This window comes from Trichosurus vulpecula, chromosome 7 (genome assembly GCF_011100635.1).
Source record: "Trichosurus vulpecula isolate mTriVul1 chromosome 7, mTriVul1.pri, whole genome shotgun sequence".
Lineage (NCBI taxonomy): Eukaryota > Metazoa > Chordata > Mammalia > Diprotodontia > Phalangeridae > Trichosurus > Trichosurus vulpecula.
The window spans coordinates 3,518,811-3,546,083 of record NC_050579.1 but is presented as its reverse complement, the minus strand read 5'-3'; the positions used below and the strand labels follow the sequence as shown (position 1 = coordinate 3,546,083).

The 27,273-nt window shown below is 44.2% G+C and overlaps 1 protein-coding gene across 1 annotated transcript in view; it reads right to left on the bottom strand.

Moving 5' to 3' along the window:
• Window positions 1-27,273, bottom strand: part of IQCA1 (IQ motif containing with AAA domain 1) — a 241,362-nt gene that overhangs the window by 46,685 nt on the left and 167,404 nt on the right. Inside the window, exons 12-14 of the mRNA XM_036766788.1 lie at window positions 17,285-17,363; window positions 2,671-2,777; window positions 2,143-2,241 (exon numbers count right to left, since the gene is read on the bottom strand). Of these exons, the coding sequence (XP_036622683.1) occupies window positions 2,143-2,241; window positions 2,671-2,777; window positions 17,285-17,363 (285 nt within the window). The remainder of the gene's footprint in view (window positions 1-2,142; window positions 2,242-2,670; window positions 2,778-17,284; window positions 17,364-27,273) is intronic.

Sequence of the window (27,273 nt, the reverse complement as noted above, 5' to 3'; positions counted from 1 at the left end):
TCTTTGGATCTATGTTGTTGGGCCATAGGTTGGCCTGGATGGCCTCTTTTGTCCTTCCAGCTCTTGGCCCGTGACCTTATGATCCTAGACTTGTTCTGTCTGGTCCCAGAGGAGGGAATGTGGGTAGAAGCTGCTGAGAGGACTGAGGACCAAAGTAAGGAAGGACTTCCTGGTGAGTTTCCCCCCAATTTTCACCAATTCCCATCTCTGGAGGTTTAATGTAAAGGTTGAATGTGATAAGGCCTGTGGTTTCTGGTTGGACAAGAGCCCTTGAACATCCCTTTCAACTCTGAAATTCTAAATAATATAGGTTGAGATTAATTTGATAATTTTTCAAAGTTAAGAAGAATGGAGTCATGAAGCAAAAGCAGATGTTCATCCATGATCCATGAGCAAATATTCCCACTTCTAAAGAGGAGGCTAGCACGTTGGGCGCATGAAGCCCAGCACCATTCTGTGTGGCAGGCTTCCTTAAACGTGGCCCAGGACATTTCACAGCTGCTGGTGAAAAGTTCTATCTGAGCTTCTGGAAGCTAGATTTTTGAAGAGGATGGCTTACTGCTTTCTCTTTTGTATTGGGATGAGGTGAGGACTCTTCCTGCCTAAAGGCTGGGCCTCAGATGCTCACAGGCTAGGACAGCATTAGGTTGTTGGCTCTATTCTCCTCTGCCTCCATGTGCAATTTTAGTTAAATCTAATGGGATTAGGGAAACTGGGAAGAAGAATAAATGAAATTTCATTATCTAGGGCTTGCTCTGCAAAATGCAGTGATATCTCCATCCTTCCCAACCAAGAAAAGAGGACCACAGATTTAGAGCAGAAAGGTATCTGTTAGGCTAGCAGCACCATCATGTGACAGATGAGGACGACGAGGCACAGGGTGGTTACATTATCTGCCCAGGGCCACACAGCCAGAACCTTCACAAACCATAGACCTTGAGCTGGAATGGACTTTGGAGACCATCGTGTCCGATATTCGCATTTTAAAGTGAAGGAAACTGAGGCACAGAACAGACAAGGGATTTGTGCAAGTTAACGCATAAGTAAATCACAGAGTCAGGGTTTGAACTCAGGTAATTGCTGGCAAGGACCTAAGAAATCATCGAGCATCTATCCCTCTCCCCATTTTACATATGGGAAACTGAGGCCCACCAAAGTGAATTAACTTGCCCAAGGTCATGTTCTCAGTAAGTAGCAGAACAAGGATTTGAACTCAGACCCTGTGCCTCCAGGGTCAGCACTCTCTCCATACTACTGAGCAGACCCATTCATCAGAAGCTTCAGTGACAGAAGAAGGTCTAAACATCCCCCAGACACCATCAAAGCAGAGAGCATGGATGAGAAGGGGGAATAAGGCCCTTGAAGTACTTTTCCAGTAGGACCTTCCCCTTGAAGGTATTCTAGCGTCGAGGCCAGATTGCACGGTGTGGTTTCAGGGGCTCCTTTGTCTCCCATCACCCATATTTCCTTTTTTCTCTGGTGCCTAAAATCCCACTCAGGAAGAGAAAATGGGGAGAGACCTTTCCTTCCACAACTGGAGAGAACAAGTGAAGCATCCAGATGAGCTGAGGCCACAATTATAAAGCCCAGACGTGCTTCAGTTAAAGGCTAGCCGGTCAGCCAACAGAAGACTCATCAGGGCCCAGAGGCCTGAGACAGAGGAAGGGGTGAAGAGAGCATGAAGACAAGCAGGGGATGGGGGATTTTACAGGGGAGAGGGCGAACGGACAAAGGAGGGGGAAAGGGAGGGGAAGCTGCCATTGGAGGGGACAGCTGACTTCACAACTCTGCCTCTGGCTGGCCTGGCTCACCTTGATGTTGTGGCCAGACCAACGGAAGCTCAGGAATGGAGTGGGACTGGTTGAACGAGAGCCCTTTTTCTTTTGCTTGTTCTCTAAATGACTCTTGATAAACATCAGGGTACTTAGAATCACAGAATTGTAGAAACCCACCCTGGGACATATGAATAAAATACTTTTCAAATATAATTGGAGATGTTTTTCTTTGATTTTAAGGCAAACAAAGACAAGAAGTGATAGGGCTTTAGGCCATGTCCCATCCCTTCTGCTCTCCACACCACTGACCTCTGAGGTGAGGAGTGAAATCCCGTTTCATGGTGGCCTACATCGATTCAAACCTCACCTTTTTTTCCTTCTTCTTCTTTGCTTTTCTTGGGACTTCCTTTTCTCTGTCCACAGCTAATTTTAGATTCTTCAGTTCTTGTCTCATCAGCTCATCCACCTAGGTGGAGACACCAACAAATCAGTTTATGGAAATTCAGGTTGTGTAGACAATTCGGCGGGATGATTCTGAGTCCAACAGTTGTTAACAGGATCAGAGCTTTAAAGCATGTGTAACTTTCAATATCCAAGCCATAGGATCACAGCTCTAGACATGGAAGGGACCTTGGAGGCATCTGTTTAGTCAGTCTTGCATCTGACAGCCGTGGAAATGAGGCATAGAGCATTTAAATAACTTTAGTAACTTGGTCACACAGGTAAGAGCCATCGAAGGCAGTGTTTGAACCCAGATTCTCTGGTGCCAGTCAGAGCCATGCGACATCAGAAGTAGCTGAGTGTCCTGAGCCTGGAGATTCTGACAAACTTTTAAAAATACCTGAGGTGTCTGTGATTATCATTAAAAAATAAGTCATCATTGTTGACAACATACCTGAACTCTGATCTCCGATTCCAGTTCTTTCCTCTTCTCTTCCTTGATCATCTCTGGGTCATAATCCTGGGGGAAATTCCAGGACTCGTCTATGTCCCTCCAGACTCCTGTACCACAGCAGGACAAAGAAAGGGAAAATCAGAGATGCTACCGATTTCCTCCCAAATAATTGCTAGCCTTTATATGGTATGATTTAGAAAACACTTTACCAATAGCTCATTTAATCCTTCCAACAATCCTGGGAGACAGGTACTGTTAACAAAGGTGAATGGGAGAAGCGTCGGGTCATAAAATACAACAAACTTCCTACTCCATGAGCCAACAACCAGCAAGACAGAAAATAGCACAGAGTTGTTCAAGGACAACTTGACAAAACCGGAAGTTTGACATATTTTGGTTGAGGACCTACTACGTGCCAGAAACAGTGCTAGACGCCGGGGAGTGAAAACAGCCCTCTTAAATGAGACTCAGATAATTTTTTTCCCTAAAAATCACCCCCTCACACACAAGGGGACTCAGAAGAATGCCTGTCATTCAGGCTCTGACAAGCAGGTGGGGGGCATAGTCCCCTTAGCATACACATAGAGGTCATCTGGTCAATGGAACTGAGGCCAAGAAAGGTTAAATGGGAAAGGTCACAAGGGAGGAGACAGTAGGGCCAAGATTCAAACCCAGATCTGCCTTTCCTAATGCTCTCAGTCCCTAGAGCCTTCCAGACAAAATTTCCTTGTATTCATTTTGCACATACTTTCTATTTGCTTATTTTGTTATCCCTGAGAGAACATTAGCTTCTGGAGGGAAGGGACTGTTTTGATTTTGCCCTCGTAAGCCTGGTGCCTCACCGAGTGCCTGGGACATGGGCTGGAACCAGGATTGCATCAGTCTAGAGAACTCCTGGCGAGGAAAGATCCTCTACCAAAGTAGCACTGGCACCTAATCATTAACTAATCACCTCTGAAAACTGCCTAGGGCACTCAGAGGTTAAGTGCCTTGGAAGATTGCACTGGGGTTTAGTGGACAGAGCAGCTGACTTGGAGTCAGGAAGACCTTAGTTCTAATCCTGACTCTGACACTTGTTAGCTGTGCGACCCTGGGCAACCACTGAACCTCTCTGTGCCTGCCTGTAAAATAAGAGGGCTCTCAGTTCTCCAGGGTCACAGAGCCAGTATGTGACAGGGTCAGGATCTGAGCCTATGTCTGCTGACCACAAATCTAGGAATTTCCCACTGTTCCAGGCTGTCTCTCACAATCCAAAACTGAAAACTCAGATTATGTTTAGCGTGCCGCCCTCTAGCCTAGGGTCCCATGGCCATCAAGCCCATGGTTCTGGAACAGCCTTTAAGAGACATACGCCAGGAATGGTACAGAATAAAGAGCCCCAGATTTTGTGTCAGAGGTCCTGGCAGCTAATCCTGCTTCTGCAAGTCATACTACTTGTAATGTAACCTGTGAGGGCCTCAGTTTCCTTATCTGCAAAATGAGACGATTTGACCAGATGACCTCTGCTCTAAGCCTATGATCCTGGGATCCCATTTGGCATGCTGGGGGATGTCCACATGGAAGCCGTCCATGTAGACAAGAGGCAGATGGGATACGAGACCCAGAGCAGGGTCTTCGGCTTTCTCCAGGTGGGGGGAAGCTGTGCAGGAAGGGCCACCAGACGGCCTCTGTTACCAGTTCTATTTGTCTTTGTCCACCTCTATGGCTTCAATTAACCCCAATGAAATACAGAAGTGTAAACTATAGAGAGGGGCAAGCAAACTTGGCTCTGCTCAGGGTGGCTTAATACTGTACGGCGCAGCACAATCTCTACCGTGAAGGAGGTGCATTCTGAGGACCCACGTCTCTCAATGAAGGCTGGGTGTGAGGTGTGGACATTACCACCAACCAAAGGAAAATGACCTCCAAGCCATTCTGGAAATGCTGGCTCTGTGGCACTTGCTGTTGGTAGAATATTACAATATAGCTCCAACAGATGTGGTGGGAAATCCAAGAAGAGGAGGAGGAGGAGGAAGAGGAGGAGGAGGAGGAGGAGGAGGGAAGGACATTCTGAAAATTGAGTGTGCAGTTGGGGAAATCTTCACAGGAGAAAGTCTGATATTCCAGAAAAAACTCGGGGATTACCACTGGAAGAAGGGGGATTCCAGAGCAAAGGAGGAACTGGACAGGAAATGCTAGGTCATGATTAACGCAATTGGAAAAGAAGTTTGTGCTTTACAGAAATTGTCTTCCTAGTCAACTTTCCCGGAATGTGTCTCTTCTTTAAAACAAAGGACGTTGTCCATTTCTCCAGAACCAAATTGCCAGCAGCCATCAGACCAGCTATAATCTTAGTAGAGATTTAAAAATTCCAGCCCTACAGGGGTGAGAAAATATTTTCCCCGGGGCCTTCACCCTCCCTTGCCCTTCACAACCCCTGCCCCTGTAGTCTGGCCAAGCCTAGATTCTTCTTAGAACCATGTATTTAAATGCACAAAATAAAACACATAAGATGAGTAAAGAAATCAATTCTACTGAAATGCGGTGATCAAAATATTTTTTAAAAAGTTCACAGACCCAAGGGAAGAACATTCGTCTGAGAGCGAGACTTTGGAGTCACTTAAGATGTCCCTGAAGTCTCAGTGTAAAACTATTTAAGTGTTCATAACTAGTAATGAAAGCCATTTAAGTTTAGTTATTAAGCTTTAATCTTAATAAACTTTAAGCTATTAAAGCTGAAAATTGCACTAAGACTTTGGGGACGCCCTGTCTAGAACACTTGGAAATAACTTCAGACACATTCCACTGTGGAAAATAAAAACACTTATGACAAAACTGCTGCTGTTAGATACCTCAAGTAGAAAGAGATGGGGGGCATTTGTTTCTTTTTTTAGATGTGGGGTTGGCCTAATACCGACAATTCACACACATATAATAAACCTCTTGAAGTTTTTAAAGCACTTTCCTCAAAATGGCCCCAGGAAGTAGGTAGCATATTTATAGATGTGAAAACCAGGGCTCAGAAAGAGTAAGGGATGCGTTCATGATCAAGGTAGTAAGGCCTAAGGCCAAGATTTGAACCCAGGTCACCAGGCTCCAGGTCCAGCACTCTGTCCAGTATCCATGAAACTCTAAGTCTTCCTGGCTCCAAAGGTTTAATCCACTAAGTCATATGAGTCAGGGCAGAAGCTGGAGGTGATGGCGATGTTGAGGGAAGGTTTGGTGTCAGGTGAGATAGAGAAGGCCTGAGCATGTTTGTAGATGGAAGCAAAGGAGCCATTGGGAAGGAAGGTTGAATGTTTGAGAAGACTGAGGGAAGTCCTGGAGAAGGAATCCAAACACAAGGAAGACAAAGATGGAACTCCATGATCCTGGCCCAGCCTTCACTGATGTATCTTCTGCTGCCCTTCCTCACTGCTCTGGGGGCCACAGAAGAACCTGCCTCCCAATGGCCCTGCTGTGGAAATGGTGCTGCCTACTGAAGCCCATGGGGCTATGATAATAACTCACACATGCCCCTCCTCACCCACCACCCCCAATATCCCCAGAGCTCTAGAGAGCAGCTAAATGACAGAGGACTTAGGGGTGAGTAAAATCCAGGTCAGGCCCAGTTAGGACTGACTACACCCAGGCTACGATCATGTGGGGATCCAGGGCTGAGGGACCCTGGTGGTCTTTCTTGGGTGTGAGAATACTAGAGACAGAAGATTACATGGAGGGCAGAACACAGATTAAGAGTTGTGTCAGTTTGGCGTCCAAATAAGACCAAGCTTTTGGTTGGTTTTATCAAGTCAAATATAATTCATTTTCTTCTGTGTCTCGACTGAACTTTTTAAGCTTTAATTTATTTTCTTAATAACATGTCTGAAATACACAGCGACTGGGATTCTGGAATATTTATTCTGCTACTCTAGATAGAATTGCAGCAATCACAAATGGTTCTTTTCACAAGTTATATTTAAATCTGTAAATTTTTATCCTCTTGAAATTAATTAGAACATGGATATTTTTTTCATATTACGTGTTGCTTGTTGCTAATAATTGCTTTGTCTTCAACAAGCTTGTCTTGGCATCACCATGGGATTTAATACAAAGGGAAACATATTTGACTTAACTATTGCACCAATTCTGAATTTTTCAAACAAAGTGTCTGGAGTGTCTATATCCAGAGATTCCACAGCGAGGCACATACCCCCTGGAGGTCAATAACCAAAAGAAAGCCTTCATGTTCACCAAAATATTTGTGGCAGCCTTTTGTTGTGGTAGCAAAGACCTGGAAACTAGTAGGTGTCAGTAAATTAGGGAATCAATAAAGGAATTGTGCGAGTTGGTAGAAATGATGAATCAACAAACAAGCATTTACTAAGAAACTACTATGTGCCCTGAACTGTGCTAAGGGTTGGGGATACAAGCACAAAGAATGAAACCATCACCTACTCACAGGGAACTTAGGTTCTACACGTAATACATATGCAGAATAACCATGAAATTAAAAAGCACCAAAGTCGTTAAATACAAGGCACTTTGGTGGAAGGGGATCGGGAAAGGCTTCATGCAGAGGATGGCATCTGAGCTGTATCTTAAAGGAAGAGCAGGAATCTTTGAGGGGGACTCGAGTAGGGGGCTGTTCCACTCCAGGTGCAGCAGAAAGCCAGGACAGAAAAGGGGGCAGGAAGGTCATTTTGGCTGCATTTCAGAATACCAACAGGGGAACAATTTCCAATGACCAGAAAGCAGGTTGGGGCCAGGGTTTAGACTAAAGGCTAAACAGAAGGGTTTATATTTTATGCTAGCAGCAACAGAAAGTCTCCGGAGTTGACTGAGTAGAAGGATCAGACCTTTACTTAAGAAAACTCCCAGTGTGTACCTCGGATGGATGGAAAGAGCGGGGAGAGACTTGGGGCCAGGACACTAATTAGGAGGCTGCTGCGGGAATCCAGGTGAGATTTAAGGAGGGTTGAACTACGGTGTAGCTGTGTGAATGGGGAGAAGGGACTGGATGGGAGAGATGTGGAGAAAGAAGAAACCAAAAAGTTCTGAACAAAGGGAAAGGTGAGAAAATTTAGAACAACTGGTGCAAGTGAAGAGAGAAGAACTGGGAAACCACAAGCACAAGCATGAAAACAATGCAGATGCAACTATCCACAGAACTGATTGCTCTGAAATGGTAATGGTCAAGCTTGGCCCTAAATAGAGTAGTAACAGTTAGCACGTATGTAGCCCTTTATAGGTCGCACACGACTTCTCAGAGGTACGGGTCATTATTATATTATCCCCATTTATAGATGAGAAAGCTGAGGCAGAAGAAGGTTGGTCACACAGCTAGTCTTCTCCACTGCAGGTCTGGCCCTCTCGCTGATGGCACCTCCCTACCTTCTTGTAGAGGTGGGGGGCTACAGGTGAGGAATAATAATGTAGCGTGCACTTATAGCACACTTACTGTGTGCTAGGCACGTGCTAAGTGCTTTACAAGTATTGCCTCCTTGGATCCTCGCAGCAGTCCTGGGAGGGAGATGCTCTTACCATCCCCATTTTATGGATGAGGAAACTGAGGCAGAATCACACAGCTAGTATCAGAGGTCAGGTTTGAACTCAGCTCTTCCTGACTCCAGGCCCAGGGCTCTTTCCACTGCACTACCCAGCGACCTCATAAAAGATATGAGAGGACGCTTCCCTACCTTTTCATAGAGTTAGAGGACTACGGGCGTGGAATTCTGCATAAAACAGCAGAATTTTGTGCTACGCTGGTTAATTTTTCTGAAATATTCTCCCCTCCTTTTCTGTTATGAGGGACAGATGGCGCTCCAGGAGGCAAGGAGAGCAAGAGTGGTAAACATTGGTAATATTAAAACAAAGGCTATCCATAAAAAATTTTTGAAAGAAAAAAAAACTTAGCCAGTACCTGAAAATACTTTAAAGCAAAAATCTTTGCTTTCTTAAGAAAGCCATATTTTTCCTACATGGGTAAATTAGCCAAAAGGAGGGAGAGCATCCATTTTTTAACACTATGGTGAAGGGCAAATGAAGAGCGCCTCTTTGACAGAGTGTTTTGGCTTGTCAATATTTATATTTCTAATTGCCCCATATAATTGGGCCAGTCTTCTCCAGGCTGGCATGCCCATCATGCTTCATGCACCAAGCAGCTACTGGCAGTGTTTGCTAATTTCAATTAGAGGTCATTTAAACTGATGCTTTCTTCAGGAGCTGTTTCACCCTCAACCCTTCTCCGGAGCCTTTGGGGTTCCCCGGCACTTACAAATTCAGGAAGCAAGTTTTAGCCATCACAGGACACCGGGAAGCTTCCTGGCAGTCTTTTTTTTTTTTAACATTGATAATGATTGCCCAACCTTCTCTTAGAGTTGAGAATTTACCCTTATCCTAATAATGTTTAAAACTAGGTAATGGTAGTCCCACGTTTTCTTTCAGGTCTGAATTTCTCTGTTCTAAACTCAAAAGGCTAAAAGAAAGGGGAGAAAGAGGAGCTTTGATTATAGGGGAAGGACCTTGAGGAAAAGGCCTTCGTTTCTTTAAATTACTGCCGGCCCGTCAAAGGATGTGACCCGTGCCATGCTACCCACAGAAGGGGAGACTTGACTGAGCTCATTAAAAGTGACCCCCTCCGGGGCTGCCCTAGCCTGGAATTTCCGCCTTGAGGGAAAGACGTGTTCTAGTGGCAGCATCAGAATTTTAAGCTTTCCGGGATTGGTCACTGGGCTGGCCAGCCAGAGTCTGAAACCACAGCATTCTCCCTTTCCTTTAAAAAAAAATGAAACTTAAACCTCACATTGTCTTTCCCTTAAAGAAAATCTTTTTGCCTTGTAATCCACATACTGGGTTTTAAAAAAATAACCCAAGTCATTTTAATGATACAAAATGAATGCTTCTTATTATTTTAAATTGACCACGAGTCTACCAGAAATTTAAAATGGGTTTGAAACAATCATTACAACTTTTAAAAACGTTTTGAAAAGAAGTCTGAATGTAAGGTAATGGACATTTTACTGTCAAATTTAGAGTCAAAGGACCTGAGTTCAAATGCTCACTCTGTCACTTACTGTCTGTTTGCTCCTCTGAGCTTCAGTCTCCTTGTTTGTAAAAAGATGGGCTCGGGATCAGCAGCTCTTCAAACATCTGACGCTAGCTCTGCTGTTCCACCTAAGTCTTCTCTTCCATATGCTAACTAATCCCAGAAAGCTTCATTGGTCCCAAGGTTCCTGGAGGGCAGGGACCATGCCTTGCTTTTCTGTAGCCCCTTCGATCCCACATGTTCAATAAGAATCCATTGAATGGATGTCGAGTGAATGGGAGGGCTGGTCCAAGAGATTCTCCAGCTCTGACCTTGAATCCCAGGCCAGTCCACCAGGCAGGTCTTTGTTAAATTGGTAAACTTGGGCTCCATTTTTGTTTGACTGGAGATCTCTTCAGCTCAATGGCTCTGGAGTCTGAGACCATGGACTAGACTTGCATCCCAGCAGGGACTGGTGAGGAAGCACTCCACCTCCCCCTTTTTATTCTGGGGGCGGACAGAATGAATCCCCCGGGATGGGCAGGAGCGGTCGGTTGTGATCGGTAATGCAGGCAATCATTTTGACCCCAAGCCCATCATCTTTCACACTTCCTTAGCACTGCAGAGGGCGCTGCCATCCTTCCAATGCCCAGGCTCATAATCCCCAATATCTTTGACTCGTCACTCTATAATCCAGTCACCAAATTCGGCACAGTATCATTCTCTGTACTCACACGGCCTCTGCCCTAACCGTGGCTCCAATCACCTCTTCCATGGATGACTACAATTGCCTCCTATGTGATCTCCCTGCCTCAACTCTCCCCGTTCCGGTTCATAGCCCGCACAGCTGTCAAAGTGACTTTCCTAATGCTTGTCACTGCCCTATTCTACAACTATCAAGAACTCCCTATTACCTCTAAGGCCAAACATTATGTCATCTTTTTCCAATACTTTTAAAAATGCCTATTGGTTTTTGTTTTATAATGTACGTAATTATCACTACAGTAATTTTTATAATTTACAAATAAATAAATGAGCAAATCTTAGGTGGTGCAGGATTACAAGAATTTGGAGACTGCTGACTTTGATGAAGCCTTTCACGTGACAGATGCGGAAGGTGAGACCCAGATGTGTTCAAGGGACCTGCCCAAAATCATAGGAGCGTAGATTCAGGGCTGGGAGGGACTTTGGAGGTCGTCTAGTTCTTTTGAAAGATGAGGAAACCGAGGCTCCACAAAGTGACTTAGCCAAGGTCACACAGGTAGCAAGGATCCAAGGTGGGGTTTGAGCTCGTTACAGGATTCTATGATCATGGATTTAGTGCTGGGACTTCAGAGACTACCTGGTCTAGCCCCATTTTACAGATGAGGAAACTGAGGCCCTTGGAGGCTAAGACTTGTTCAAGGTGACAGTGATAATAAGTGTCTGTGTTGGCAACCAAAAATGGGCTCCTTAGCACTTAGTCAACAAGTGCCCTTGACTAGTTTGGCTTTTTCCCCTGAACTGAATGCTGTTTGTATGTTGGATTGGAGTAAGCTTATCAGGCCCCTTCACCTTGCTTCCCTTGCTTAAGCTGATTGAAAGAACCTGTGCTTTCCCGGTCAACCCCTTCACCTTGCTTAAGCAGATTGAAAGAACCTGTGCTTTCCCCGGCGTATCTTACACCCCCGCAGAAGCTGGATGGTTAAAAACAGCTTCCGTTGGAGCCAGAGGCTGCTACAGTCACAGCCACAGCCGAAGCTGAAGCAGGAGCTGCCGGTAGCAGAGCTGACCTACGGGAGGAAGCTGAACAAGGACTTGAGGCCAGTGGGTAATCTTTTTACCATAGAGGGGAAGCATGTATATGATTTTGCTGTACACCATCATGCTTCTCTGTGGCCTCCTGGTTACTCTTGTAAGGCGGACTTATTGGGCCTGGAAGCTTTTGATCAATATGTCAAAATGGGGATGCTGGTTCATGGGTTGGTTACTGTGGAGCCTAAATATGTGCTTTGATTCTTCTGCCTCCTACTTTGAGAGTTTCTTATATCCAGCGGTTCCGAACCTTTCAGACATATATATGATCCTCTTTGAGATTATAAACTCTGCCCTCCTAATACAGCGTCAGAGGCAGAATTTGAACCCAGGTCCTCTGACTCCCTAGCCAGTTCCCTTCCTGCCATTCTGCCTTTACTAACCCTGAACTTGTAAGGCTGGGCTTTTGAAACCCAGTAAATAGGAGATCCAGCTCTGGAACTCAAATCCTAGGGTTCTGTATTGCAATTTTATTTGAATGCTTTCCCCAAAGAAATCAAATGCCCTTTTCACATATTCTCATGTTAAAAATCACATGAACATAGCTCTAACACGAGGATCAAAATGCCACCACCTTATGGCATCTCTAGTCCCCAGAAGCAATCACAAAACCGAAAGAGAAAGGTTAGATGGATGAGGGTTTTCTTCCATTTTCCTGGGGATACTGTTAGGTCTTTGCTGACTTGATTTCTCCTTCCCCGGGGGTTGTTGCTTTTCATGGGTTACATAGTCTTTTTGGTGCACACATAATGTTGTTACTATTTGGGGGTTCATTTGACTACCAAGATGTTTGCAGCTTCTTTCCAATACACATCTAGGCTTATAGGAGGCCCACCCCAAAGAGAACATCCCCTTGAAACAAAGAATGAAGTAGAATGCGTAGCCCTGGCCCCAGCCCAGAGAACGACACCAAGAAATAATCGTCATTGCAGGGGAAAATGTCTAGGACTATTGTTTGGGAGGACACAGAGGTGGTTCTCTGGGGAGATCGATCAGGGCTACTTTGAGAATGAGCTAGGAAAACCTCACCATCCCAAACCCTACCTTTCCATTCCCCATTCCTGAGCTCTGGGCTCTGGGTAGGAGAGTTGGCAAGTACTCTGCCTTCAAACAGGGTGTCTCAAGTGCTTCCAAAAAGGCCACGCTGGGCTCTCTGCTAAATTTAACCTGTTGGAGTTCCTCTGCCTATATGGATTTATGGTGCTATGCGTCTGTTTTCAAGGGACATTTTTTACAATTCACTTGCTTACTATCAGCTCCCAATTTAAAGTACTGACTGACAACTTTCAAGGTCCGAGCTGTGGATCCAGCTGTATTCCTAGCAATGGTATCCTTGGAGAAAAGATTCTAGTCTTTGGTCAAATGCACAAGCATCAAGTGGGCTGACGAAACTCCTTCTGGCAAAACTTCAAGCCTTTGGATCAAGCTTCTGATTCTAGCTTAAATATAACTCAAAGCATCCTTTGAGGTATTAGCAGACATTGCCACCTTAGTGAATGTAAAGGTTCTTTAAGCCCATTCTAAAGTTGGTGAGGGGCATCATCCGGATTGCCTAGGAGTGTTGTTGCTGGAGGAAGTGGGCAAAGAATGAGGAGCCGGCCATATTGCCCAGGGGACCTGTCATAATTTAGAACCAGCCTTGTCTCTATCTCAAGTCATAGGACCATAGATCTGGAGCTAGGTGGAGCCTCAGAGGCCATCTAGCCTAACCCCCTAATTTTACAGATGGGGAAACTGAGGCCCAGGGAAACAAGATTTTGATCTAGGTCTGCCCTGTTTACCATACTACCGTGAAGCCCCCAACTTTCTTTCAGCCCAAGCTTTAGTCCTGTGCTTCCAACTTCCTACCCATTCACTTGGACACGGTAACATCTTCCACTAAAGGCAGCTAGGTGGGGCAGCAGATAGAGGGTTGGGCTTGAAGTCAGGAAGACCTGAGTTCAAATCCTGCTTCAGGCACTAACTTAGCTCTATGACCCAAGGTAGGTCAATCAACCTCTCTCAGCTTCAGTTTCCTCGTCTGTAAAGTAATAACATAATAGCACCTTCTTTCCAGGATTGTTTGGTTTATAAATCAGTTTTAGCAGTATAGGACATATGCCAAGAACACAAGAATAATCCAACTTTAAGAAAAGAGTTCAAAATTCACCCAATATTGATGAAAACCACTTAACTGCGTGCCTGGCATTCTGCCAGGCATAGGAGGTACAGACAAAAATGAACCATCTTTGCCTTCGAGAGCTTCCATTATCAGTTTATCAGTTTAACATCTATTGCACAAAGACCATAAGGATGTAAAGGTGCTCCACAAGGAAACTGACAGTACCCTCCTGGCCAAACTAAGATATGGCTTCATAGCAGGAGACTTTGAAGACATAGGAGACAATAGGGGAAAAAAAAGATGTTAAAAAACAGGATTTGGAATTAGGCAAGGAAAATGGCTAAAGGATGGTAGATTACTCAGTACCCTCACATCTGTTTGTTATGAATGAATACGAGAAGAAGCAGGCTCCGGGGTGAGCTCCAAACATCACACAAAATTTAACTGGGCTCCAGAAAGTGGCTGGCTACAACAATGGGAACCATTTCAGAGTCAAGGGTGTCTGTATAGTCAGACCATCAAAGAGTGAGTGAAAAGGTAAAAATAAACACCATATTAGGATTAGTATAAAGATGAAAGGATACCTAGAATTTTTACTGCTCCCATATAGCCTCCTTAAACAAGCTGTGGTCTAAAAAATGGAACAAGAATAAAAGGAGATCGATTGACAACCACCATTTCTTAGAGACATTTATCCAGTTTATCACTGTCCTCCTTAAACTGTGGTGCTCAGGACTGAATACAGTACTCTATGTAGGTCTGACCAAGCAAGCCATCACCACCCTGAAATTGTAACTTGGGTTTTTGGAGCCCAAGTAAAAGCCTTTTTATTTAATTAAATTAATGATAATTTAATAATTTTCCATTTATTCCTATTAAGTTTTATTGTATTAGATCCAGCCCAATACTTTCACCTATCACTATGGATAATGACTCCATCACTCAGTGTGTTAATTAATCCTCCCATTTTTTCACTACAGGACATGGGAATACCTCTCTGAAGGCATGACCCAGAACTCTCCGTTCCCTTGAAAGCCCAAGCGTTGTGCTGTGAGCAACAAATATTAAAAGACTAAAAGGAAGGCATTGGACGAGAATCACATAACATGGAAAGCATGAGTAAGTTGCTAGTTGCACCAGTACAAGGAGTTTCAAAATGAATCCTTTGAAATGCCACTAAGAATTATGAGACCAATTAGTGCAGAAAAGGCTTTGGCAAGCTATCCCACCAATTCACGACAAAAACACAAAAAAATTAGAGGAATAGAGAGAGCATTTTTCAACACAACAAAAATATCCTTTGATACTAGCAACAACAACAAAATGGAAATAATGAATAAATTCAGTAGAATTTCAGTATACAAGATAAACTCATAAAAATTGTCTTAATATATGCTACTAATAAAGGGTGACAACTTTTAAAATCCAGCTAGCTTGTGGAACAAAACATTTAAAAACAAAAATTAAGGAAAAATGGAATAATGCATCTATGTAGATTGTGGAGGGCAAACATATTTGCATCTAATAAACAAATATAATAGGTTATTGGTAGAGTCAATTACCAATTTGTCCAAAATACAATCAGGCTAAAAAGAAAAACAACAGGTTGGGGATGATGTTTGCGATAAATTAAATGGATAAGAACTTAATATTTAAAATTAACTAACTTTTCTAACAACACCTACAGCCTTGGGTAAAAGGATCAGTGAGTCTGTCTTGACTTTAGCACTAAGTCCTAAAGACTTATCCAAAGGGTAAAGGGAGTTATACAACTATTAAGTTTCAGATTGGCAGGATTTGAATGCTGGTCTTCTAGACTCCTAGACCAACACTGTATCCACTTTACCTATAAAGGTCAGTGGATATGAGCATAGTATGTTCAAAAGAAGATGAGCATATTTGTAACATTTGCTTGAAACAAAGAGAAGTCCAGATTCATAGAACTGCAGACCTGAGAGGTGGAGGAGACTGAAGCAGAGCTGTTATCCAACACATACACTAAAGGAATCTTCATGGTAACACATTCAGCAAATGATGCTTCAACCCCAAAACCCCCAAGGAGCTAGAACCCACCACCTTGTGACTTTGTTAGAAATTTTTCCAACATTAAGCCTAAATTGATTTCATTTGCTCATGGTTCTAGTTCTGACCTCTGGGGACAAATAGAATAAGTCCAATCTCCTCCACACACGACAACCCTATAAATATTTATATAGAGCTATCATGTTGGCCCTGAGTCTTCTTTTCTTCAGTTGAACCATGCCAGGTTCCATCAACTGATTCTCTTATGCCCTGGAATCAAGCATCTTCTCCATCCTGATGGCCTTCCTCTGGACACTCTCCAGTTCACCAATGTCATTCTTAAACCATGGTGCCCAGAAAATGAACACGAGACTCTGGATGAGGTCTGATGAGAGCAGAGGATGGTAGAACCATCCCCTCTCCACTCCTGGAGGCTGAATGGCTCTTGATATAGCCCAAGATCACGCTAGCTACTGATGACTCATATTAAACATGAAGACCACTAAAGCTGTTGATCCTCTTAAAAAACAGGTGTCTATCTATGCCTTCCCTGTGTTATACCTGAGTTTTCTTTTTAACCAATTAAAGACTTTACATTCATTCCTACTGAATTTCATCTTGTTGGATTCATTCCAATGCTCTGGCATATTGCAATCCTCTTGGATCCTGACTCTCATCCAGAGGGTAACTATTGCTCCCAGCTTTGTATCATCCGCAAATCCAATGAGCATCCCATCTAGACCTTGATAAAAATCATTAATAAAACTGTTAAATAGAAAGGGCCAATAGATCCTGGAATGGATCCCTGGAGGCTTTCTCCCATGTTGGGAAATATTCAATTTTAATCAGAGAAATGAATATTTAGACAACTCTAAGGTACGACTTCACACTCATCACATTGGCAAAAATTTTATATATGACAAAAAATGCTAGACAGATTGTAGTGAAACAAGCATACATACATTGCTAGGGGAATTACAGTCATTTGAAGAACAATGAACAACAGAGTTCCCAAAAATAATTGTACTTACCTTTTACTCCAATAATTCCGTTATTGGGAATATATAATTACAATATTTATATACATATAAAATATGATTAAAAGCATAAAAGGAAAATATTTATATGCTTAAAGACAGATACAGAAACATTTTCATAATTATGAATGGCTGGAAGTAATCTACATGTCCAATGGCTGGTGAGTGGCTGAATGACCATCTCAATGCCATGTACGATACAATTAAAATGATAAACATAACAGATACGAAGAAACTTGGAAAGACTCATAAAGTAATTAGGAGCAAAGAAAGTAGATCCAAGACTAGTATAGAAACCAACAATTACATAGAAGGAAAAATGCCTGCCAAAAAAGGTACGAATGGAAAGTGCAGAAGGGGTCAAAGATAGAACAAGTAAGTGGTAGTGATGATTTTGTATGTAGAAGTTGATTTTAAATTAAAAATAGTAAAAAACCCCAAAATATCAAACTGGTTTTGTTATTCCTTAAGATTTAAGGCATACTAAACTTTCTTTGAATGGCTAAGAAGTATTTATCTTAGCTATGATATGCATATTGGGTTCCTCAATTGTTTCGACACATCTGCCATTTGCTAAATTAAAAAATTACTTTCTTATATTGCTTATATAGTAACAGAGTTCAATGAAAAAGATAACAGTAAAACTGCGATGCCCATTTTCTTATTTATATTGACCTTTGTATTTATTGTTTCCATCTTCTATGGCTGGGATGAAGAGACTGGGTGCCATTTTCCATCCTTCTTCTTCTTCATTCTGCAAAGAAAAGTGTATTCCTTAATGGTGGGGAGTGTTGATCTGTGGCAATGAAGAGGAAAATGTCGTAGGACTCCAATGGTTCTGTGATCTCATTGATATCTCATACAAATTAACATCCATCCCTTTGCCCCTTGTCCACAAACCCTCCCTGGAGTAAGAGTTCTCACCCTCAGGTTTATGAATTTGTTTTTTTTAATATATACTAACTGTATTTCATTCATAATTGCTTTTCTTTGTTATCATGGGGATTTTATTTTGTTTATTAAAAACCACAATTCTGAAGAGTCCATGGGCTATTCTAGACTGCCCTCAAAGGGGTACAAGACACGAAGTTAAGAACCTTTGCCCTAGAAGATCTCTCCTGAGCTTTGAGCCCTTCCTCTGGGGCTTTCACTATTTCATGATGCCACAATACCCAGGCAGGTCAAATTTAATCTCACAATTGGTCTCGAGACCTAGGAATAATAACAGTCCAGTTGGAGGTGACTTACCAAAAGCATTAGGAAAACCCGTAATATCATAGAACAGATAAGAGTGACTCAACTTTTGGGACCCTCCCCAAGTCACTTAATCTCGGGTTGCCTCGATTTCCTCATCTCTCAAATGCGGATAATAACAGCGTCTACCTCCTAGGCCTGCTGGGAGATTCAAGTGAGCTAATCATTGCAAAGCATGATGCCTGGCACATGGGAAGCACTGTGTACATACTACGTATATTGTTACTGCTGTTCAAAGATTGGAACCAACAGAGCAATCCCTCCCCTTGAGGAGCTTACATTCTAAGGGAGGGGGAACGACAGATCTTCAAAGGATCATGGGTAAGCGATCATGGATACAGGGTAGAGAAGGTCATGCCGGCTCATTGCAAAACAGAAAAAATGTTAGGAAAAAAATGAAAATACTGGAAATTCCAGCCTGAAACTCTTCCACTGTAGAGTTTTAGGACTTCGATAAGTGAAATTCTTATCCTAACGTGCAATGGTTGACCTTGGAATTAGAGTCAGAAGCAGGAACTTATTTTCACTTTGTCATCTGAGTATTTCTCTAGCACAAGTTACCACTGGCTGGTCCCAGAGGAGGCGCTGGTCAGCCGTACAATTTGTATGCCTTCCACAGGAATGTTTAGATGCCTCCACCACTTGCTACGGACGAGTCTCTTAACAGCTGCCTGCCTCAGTTTCCCCATCTGTAGAGTGGAGATAATAATAGTACTTACCCCCCTGGTTGTTATGAAAATAAAGTGAGACACATCCTTCACCCATATAGAAGCGCCATAGAAATACTAGCCATTGTTACTACGTTTACGAGATGCTAAGTTCCTAGCTAAGCCTTATATTTCCCTTGGGACCTAGCGTAGTATCCTACACCCAGCAAGTAATTTGTAAACTTGTTGAATTGAACCGGTAACAGGAGTGACCGTAGCTGCACCAGCCTGAGCGCCACCTGCAGCTTGGGACTCTGGGCTATTGTGAACACTGAATAGCTTAAGATGCTTCCATCTGACTTGGGGCCGTATTTATGTGTATTTATGTTCTGAGTTACTGCAGCTGATCTCAGTGTGATACACACACACACACTTTGAGGATTTATGTTCAGTGAACTGCTTAATAAAACATGCATTTAAAATCTACCATCGTCAACCCTATACGCATCTAAATGCGTACGAAAATAGTCGCCTTGCTGTTTCTGCTAGCATTTTATTCTAGGTTATTTGCCCCATTGGAACTCAGATAGGTCAGATGGTTTGACATACTGCAGGGGGAAAAATCCCCTTTAGCCCAATTTCCTCTATGGCTTATGGAGGGACAAAATAGAAGGGCAGTTCTCACGGAACTTTTATTTCTTCAAAAATAAAGGTACCATTAGTCAGCTGTTGAGGGACGGGCGTTGGGAGAGTTTTAGATTAGTAGGTAGGTATGTGTCAAGCTGCAGCTGCTGGAGCTTGCCTGGGCTTGGCTCCTACCTGCTCCTATTCAAATCCCAATGTCAACACCGTCACTCATCAACTTTCAGAGAAGGGGATATTCCCACCCTGCAGGATTTTCAGTCTTTAGGAAAAAGCTAAACCAGAGAAAAGGAAAAAATACAAGCTAGAGGCCTGTTATTCCCCATGGAAAGTCAGAGTGGAAAGAAAACCTTGCTTTCCCATAGATCCGGACATGGACTTCCCCAAGTTTAAAGATCTATTTCAAAATGCCTGCTTTTGGCATGAAATTAAACTTGAACTGAATTCAAACACATCTGCTGTATCTCACTCCTGACCCATCTCATTCATTAATCAGATCGTAGTTGGAGCTGGGACTTCAGAGACCACTGGGTCCAACTCCCTCTTTGAGGGGTGAGGAAACAGAAGCACAGAATGTAGAAGTGACCTGGTTAATGAAAATCCCACCTGCTACAGGCAGCCTTTCCAATTCCCCCTAATGCTAGTGCTTTCCCCCTGAAGTTATTTCTCATTTCCCTATCCATAGCTTGTTCATACATAGTTGTTTGGATGTTGCCCCCACCCCCAACCCACTGGGCTGTGAGCTCCTTGAGAGTGGGGATTGTGGTTTGACTTTATATCCCCATGATTTAGCACAGTGACTGACACATAGTAGGCACTTAACCTTTTGACTTGACAAAGCTAGGGATTGTCTGAGGCAGGAACAGAACCCAAGTCTTCCTGCCTCTGGATCCAGTGTTCTAGGAGAAGGGAAAAGGAACACATATTAAGTACCTACTATGTGCTGGGCACTATGCTAAGCACTTTTAATACTTTCTCCTCTGATCCTCGTATCAGCCCCGGGAGGCAGGTGTCATTGTTATCACCTGGTGTCATTATGGAACTGACTCAGGCAGAGTTTAAGTGACTTGCCCAGGGTTAGATGGCTATTCTATTGTCTTTGGATTTACTTTCTGATCTCCAACATGCTACCCTGGTCCCCAAACACGAGACAAACTGTCCTCGCCTATGGGACTGGCACAGTTCAATGAAGTGCACTTTTTAAATGCCCCTGGCCCCAGTGTGATGTAGTGAGGGAAGTCAGAAAAATCGAGGTCTGAATTATGGCCCTGCTGCTTGTCTACATGGGTGATCTTGGTGCCTCTCTGGTTGCTCATCTAAGGCCACTTCCAGTCTGAAAACCTGGTGGTCCTCTGATTTTTCAGAGACGTGCCAAGCTAGTCCAGTCCAATAGAAGGAGAAGCACATGAGGGAGCAGCTGATGAAGACATATACTCAATATGGGAGGTGAGTCAAGGGCTGGGTTTTCACAGGGATTAGCGGTCTCTTTTCTCTGGGGCCAGAGGGAGGAGGAGCAAATGGGTGATTCCCCTGAGAGGCATTTGAGGAGCAGAACCAATGGAGCTCGTGCTAGATGGGTTCAGGGCCACCGGTTGTAAGGATGGGGTCAGAACTGGGGGGAACAGCCTGGGGGGGAGCATAGGAACATAGTCCTCAGGCACAATTTAATTCAACCTGCTCATCTACAGATGGCAAAACCGAAGCCCAAGAAAGCTAACTGACCTCTCCAGGGTCACACAAGTGGGACCTGAACCTCATCCTCTGACTCCAGAGTCAGTCCTAGTTCTATTAAACCAGTGACCATATCTTGGCCCACTGTCCTGATGGAAGAATGGCTCCCATGACCTGCCCCATCTAGGATAGCTGCAGCCAGGCTTCCCCTTGCCCCCCACCCCTTTTCCCACCAACAGTCTTGCTTCCTTGATGTGTGCCCTCCAGGTCTTGCTCTCCCACTTTTCAGTTTATCCCCCTGTGCCTACACTCACTAAAACACCTCTTCCCCTGGATGCTACTCTGCTGTCGGTGTTGTCTCTCTCCATTGGAATATAAGCTCCTTGAGGGCAGGAACTCTCTTTGTTTTTACGTTTGAAATCACTGCACTTAGCACCAGGACTGCTATATAGATATGTACAAGTGCTCTTAAAATCAGCTAATTCACTTATTCATTCACAAGTGGTTTTTTTAAAGTGATGCTTCCTATCCCCCACATTCTGAGATAAATCACAGAAAGTGTCCCTCGGAGAATGAATGTCAGCTTAATCACCCCTTCACAGAAGACAAAATGGGGTTTAACATGTTTTTGGTTTCTTGATGAAATCCAAACCACATTCAGCAAAAGAAATCCAGCAAGATCCAGTGGGAGCGAGAGGCGTATGGCGAGATCCCTCCCTGTGCAGGTAGGTGAGGCCAGTGGCCATGAATCATACCAGACAACTCTGTGCCAATGAGGCAGGGCCAGGGATCTTCCCAGGAAAATGCAGCACTAACTTAAATGATGTGATGGCTGGATGAAATGGAGAGGGACCTCCTTGGCGCTCACAGGACTGACCATGCCCTAGGAACAGGTCAATATTTTTAAATAGTTCCAAGTGGCTCAGCATATATTATGAAAAATCAGAAAAACGAAGCTGGATTCTATGGAGCTAGACTCATTACTTCCATCTTCTTGGCCAATATGAGATCCCTACCCCCAACTGTGGGGCAAATGAAACGATGGTGACGGGGCCTGGGATTTCCTTCTGCGACCACGGGCTTGCTTTTATGAACCTGCGGCCCCATCTGGGGAGGCTCGGCCATGAAGGGCATTTACTGTCCCATCATCTCTTCACTTGAGTCTCTACAATTAACTCTCTGGTGACAGTCATTCTGTTTTGCCATTAACAGTAATGATTATAGCTTACAATAAGTTACGATTACTCACGTTTCTACGGTCCTTCTGAGTTTGCAAAGAATTTACATATTTGATCTCATTTGACCCTCCAAACAGCCCCTTGTGTTAGATGTCAGTATTATCACTATCTAACAGACGAGGAAGCTGATGGAAGGTCAAGCACCTTGCCCAATCTGCAGGACTTCAAGTCCGCTGTTCTATCCCCTTATACCACACAAGGAAACATTGCAGGGTGGTGGTGGGTTCAGAATCTGACTCTGCCACTTATTCCTCAGGTGAGCCGGGGAGGTTGCTGAGTCTCTCTCAGCTTGGATTCTACATCTTAGAAATGAAGTCAATGGCCAGGATGTCCTCTGATGTTCCCTCCAGATTTAAACCTCTTGTTCTATGACTCTGTCACTTCGCTTACCTGTGACTTAGTTTCCACATCTGTAAAATGAGGGGGCTTGACTGAGTTATTGTCCAAGGTCCATTTCGGTGTCAGCTCTAGGATCCTCCTATGTGTGCCTTTGGGCAAGTCACCTTACTTATAAAATGAGGGTGTTGGAGTCACTGGCCTCTAGGAGCCCTTAAATTGTGCCAGAAGCCATTATAAGGAATTCTCTCTCCCACCTCCATCCTTTCCCTAACAGTGGTGCATCTGTGTGGAATGGTTTTCTTCCTCATCATCGATGCCTCTCTTTAAGATGAAGCTCTAACCCTGCCTTCTGCAGGAGGCCTTTCTTCAGCCCCTCCTGCTGCTCTAAGGCCACCTTCCATCTCCTCTGTATCTTGTATCGACCTGTTTATACTTGCATTATCTCAATAGAACCTAAGCATCTTGAGGGCAGGGGATGTTTTTGCCTTTATTAGCACAGGCATCCCCCACATTCAAATTCAAAACAACTTTTTGATTGAGTGACTGATTTCAAAGATATCAAAAAGAGCCAGCAGGTTTTCATCAAATACCCATCAGGCCAGACTCATTTCCTTTCCTTTTGTGACAGGGTTCCTGGACTCCAGTGGATCTTCTCAGATGCCTTTGCTCAGAAATGTTGTTCAGATTGCAAGAGGAAACTCAGAACACCCTGAATCCAATTGTGTTGCTCCAGATGTGAGTAAAACATTTTTAAAAAGTCTCTTGAGAAGATGGAGAGACGTGGGCTAGAAAGTGGTTCAATGGCAAGCCCCAAGAGTGGTTGTTGATCATTTCAACTTGGAACAAGGTCTCCAGGAAGCTGCTCTTGGTTCTATCACATCTGACATTTCCATCAGGAGAAGTCAAGTCATATATGGTCTGCCTGTCAAATCTGAAGGTGATAACAAGCGAAGGGGGATAACCGATAGGGTGGATGATAGAAACAGAAGCCCCAAAGATCTTACAGGCTACAACATCAGGGTGAACCTAGGAGAATGAAATGTAACCAGGATAAATGTAAAGTCTTAGACTTGGGCTCAAAAAATCAACTTTGTGAGCGTAAAGAGGGGAGGCTGGGTCAGAGAGTTATTTGTTTGAAAAATGACCCAGGGGTTTAGAGACCTGGAAGGTCCCCAGGGGTCAGTGACGTAGCACGGCAGCTGAGACAGGTACAGCCTCTGTCCTGGTCAGGCCACATCTGTAGTACTGTTCTGGGTACCCCATTTCAAAAGGAACACTGATGAGCTGGGGAGTACCAAGAGGCGGGCACCCAAGATCACAACAACAATAACATTACCTAACACTTATGTAGCACGTTCAAGTTTGAAAGTACTTTACAGAATATTATCTCATTTTATCCTTAGTAATCCTGCAGCATAGGTGGTAAAGAATCTCAGGATGGAGACAATACATGTCCCATGACACATGAGATCTATCAAAGGGACTGCAGATGTTTAGCCTGGAAAAGAGAAAGCTCAGGGGAGTCCTGAATGCTTCCTTCAAGTAAGTGAGTGGCTGTAGTGTGGAAAAGGGATTACATTTGTTCTGCGCAGTGCCAAGGGCTGAGCTCAGTTGGAAAGGGGCAGTTCCCAACTCAATGGAAGGGAAAGGATTTCCACTCAGTGGAGTTATTCAAGAAGATTTCGGATGCCCCCGGCCAGGTCTGGAATAGAGGGGATTCTTATTCAGGTGTGGGCTGGTCTGCATGGCCTCTGAGGCTCCTTCCAAGTCTGAGTTCCCAACATTCTGTGAAATGCATTTACTTGCTCAGAACTTGGGAAGAACGAACCACAGACTGAATCCATTGCCGCGTACACTGAGGGCTTTCCAGGGCTTCAGCGCCCAGGGAGGTGGGCTCTGCCCCAGCCGAGATAGAGGAGTTCTGCCTCTTTATCTGTATCAATTATCCAAGGCAGGAAACGGCAAGAAAAATGTGGATAATGAGGAATGAGAACATTTAGCATTTTGTTATCGCTGACAGCAATACAATGATGAATTTGGGGAAGTCATTCCAAGCTCTGAGATTTATGGGGCAGTTTCCAGCAGGCATTTCCAAGCGCTTTTAAGATTCTTAACTAATACAGTTGTTCACAATTGACTTCAACATGCCCTAAAAAATGCCTAATGTAAAATCAGAAAGTTTTAGTGCTAGAAGGGAAGGCAGAGATTGTTCAGTCTCCTTACCTTGGCATTTCAGGGTGGCCACAACAGTCTGAAACTCCCTTTCTGGCTACTTTCACAAACTCCACCTCAGACCAGTTAGGTAGCCAGCCACTCCCAGAATGTGGCCAAGGGGCCTCTCCTGCTCCTCCCCCAGAGCATTCACGAAAATCACTTCAATTCTGGACATTTGATTCAACTGAACCCAACAACAAGCATTTGTTGGGCACCTTCTACATGCCAGGCACTGGGCTACCATTGGGATACAACAATGAAAAACTGAAACCATTCCTGCCCTCAAGGTGCTTTTACTCCTTAAGCTATTCCCCAAGCCTGGAATTCACTTTTTCTTCATCCCCATCCTGCCAATGCCCATTTCGCCTCAAAACTGAACTTGGGCAGAGAGGCTGACTCTACCTGCTTCAAGGCCTAGCACCTCTGGGGAACCCTTCCTGACCCCCAAATTCTCAAGGTTCTCTCTTTACTCTATTTTTCCAGTACCAGGTATATTTGGGTCCTCCCAGCACAGTGTTCCTTCCTCCCTTCCTCTCTTCCTCCCTCCTTCCCTCCTTCCTTCCATCCTTCCTCTCATCCTTCCTTCCTTCCTTCCTCCGTTTCAACAATCCAGCTAGCAGCTGCTGTGGGGGTGTAAAACCAACAACAACCAGCTCACAGAATGCTGCAAGCCCAGGTTCTTTTGATCTGCTTTACTAAGGAAAGCAATGTTAAGGGGTTAACAAGCTTACTTTAATCCGGCATACAAATATCATCTGCTTAGGTCAGTGGAAAAAGCCAGCACCCTGAACTTCGGAGCAAATACAAACAAATTACAAACATCGACAGACAGACCAAACACAATCCATAGTGACCAACATCTAAATTCAGCCCGGGAGCTCATAACAAGGGCTGGCCCAGAGCCACGTGAGTCACCACTGCTGTGGGTAAGAGCTCTGAGAAAGAGAAAGCCAACCCCTGGTTTTATATCTTTTTCAGCGTAAAGGGTGAGTCACAGATGCGACTCACCCACGTGATCTGAAATCGTCACAAAGAGGCAACTTAAATCCACGTGGTCTAAAAGCTTCTGATGTCCCAAACATGCCACTCAAGCCCATGGAAACTAGGCCCTCCCCTGAGGCAAGGAGGTCACCAAGGACTCCCAGTCTAATTAAGGAAACAAAGGCCCAACTCTTCAAGGGCACTTGGTTGAACTGAGTGCCAACACACTTCCTTCCTTCCTTCATTTCTTCCCTCCTTTCCTTCTTTCCTTCCTTTCTTCCTTCTTTCCTTTTTGCCTCCCTTACTCCCTTTCTTCCTCCTTCCTTCCTTCCTTCCTTCCTTCCTTCCTTCCTTCCTTCCTTCCTTCCTTCCTTCATTCCTTCCTTTCTTCCTTCCTTCCTTCCTTCCTTCCTTCCTTCCTTCCTTCCTTCCTTCCTTCCTTCCTTCTTTCCTTCCCTTCCTTCCTAAAACATGGTACACAGAAGAGAACAAGGTACTCCACATATGTTTTGGCCAGGGAAGACTGAGACAGGACTGTCACCTCCCTCTTCCTGGACATAATGCCTGTCTTGATACAGCCTCAGATTGCATTAGCTTTCTCGGCTAGGCATAAAAGACTGTTGACTCCCCCTGGCCTTAGTGTCCCCTCAGATCCTGGCCTTTTTCAGATAAGCTGCTGCCCAGCCACATCCCCTCAATTTTGCCCCTGTTGGCAACAGTGGAATGAGCTGTGACTCCGGCATCGAGAACCTGGAGTCCAGTCACATGCTTGTGCTTTCTTCCTGGGTGACTTAGCTTCCTGGGGCCTCAATTTCCTCACTTGTAAACTGAAAGGGTTGGACTAAGTGGTGTCTGGGTCTTGTCCAGCTCTAGATTTATGATCTTTTTATCTTGAGTTTTAAAAACACAATTCTAAGAGTTTATATTAATCTCTATTGATTGCCTTCTAATTCAATCCAGCCCAATGTTCTAAGAGCCAGGGAAGAGCTTTGACCTTGACTCTGCTGCCCTGGATGCTCTGCCCATTCTTCCCCCAAACAGAAGAGAAACTATAAACACCTTTGCCTGGCCCTGAAGGCCTGCCATAATCTGGCCCCCTCCGGCCTCTCCTGCTTTATTTCTCTCTACTCATCCTCATGGACTGTATTTTAGCCATACTGAGCTTCCCAGCAGCTCCCTGATTTCATCCCACCCTCTGCCAAATATGCAGACTTCTACAGGCTGTCCCTTCCCCCTCCCTCAGCCACCTCCACCAGGAAGCAGACTTAGATGCCCCCAGCTTAAAGGGATCTCCCTTGCATATAATTCATTATAGCCCCTTATCTCAACCCCTGCTCCTCTACTTTACCCCATCAGACTGCCCCGTGTCTTCTCCTTTCCGAGATTCAAAGCTCCAGTAAGACAGACCCACCATTTCCATCACCATCTATCTATGGTCCATTGCACAGAGTAGGCACTCAAGCATCTGCTGATTTGAATTAATGCCTGGACTTGGAGAAGAGCTGCTATTGAGATGATACTTTCCGATTTACACGGGGATGGTCCAAGTATTTCCCCTTCCCCTATTTTACAAATGGAGAAACTGAGTGTCAGAGATGATACATGACCTTGCCAGGGTCATGTTACGGGAATTTTTTATTTCCTTTATTACATGGAACTCAGGGACATTCTTCCTGCA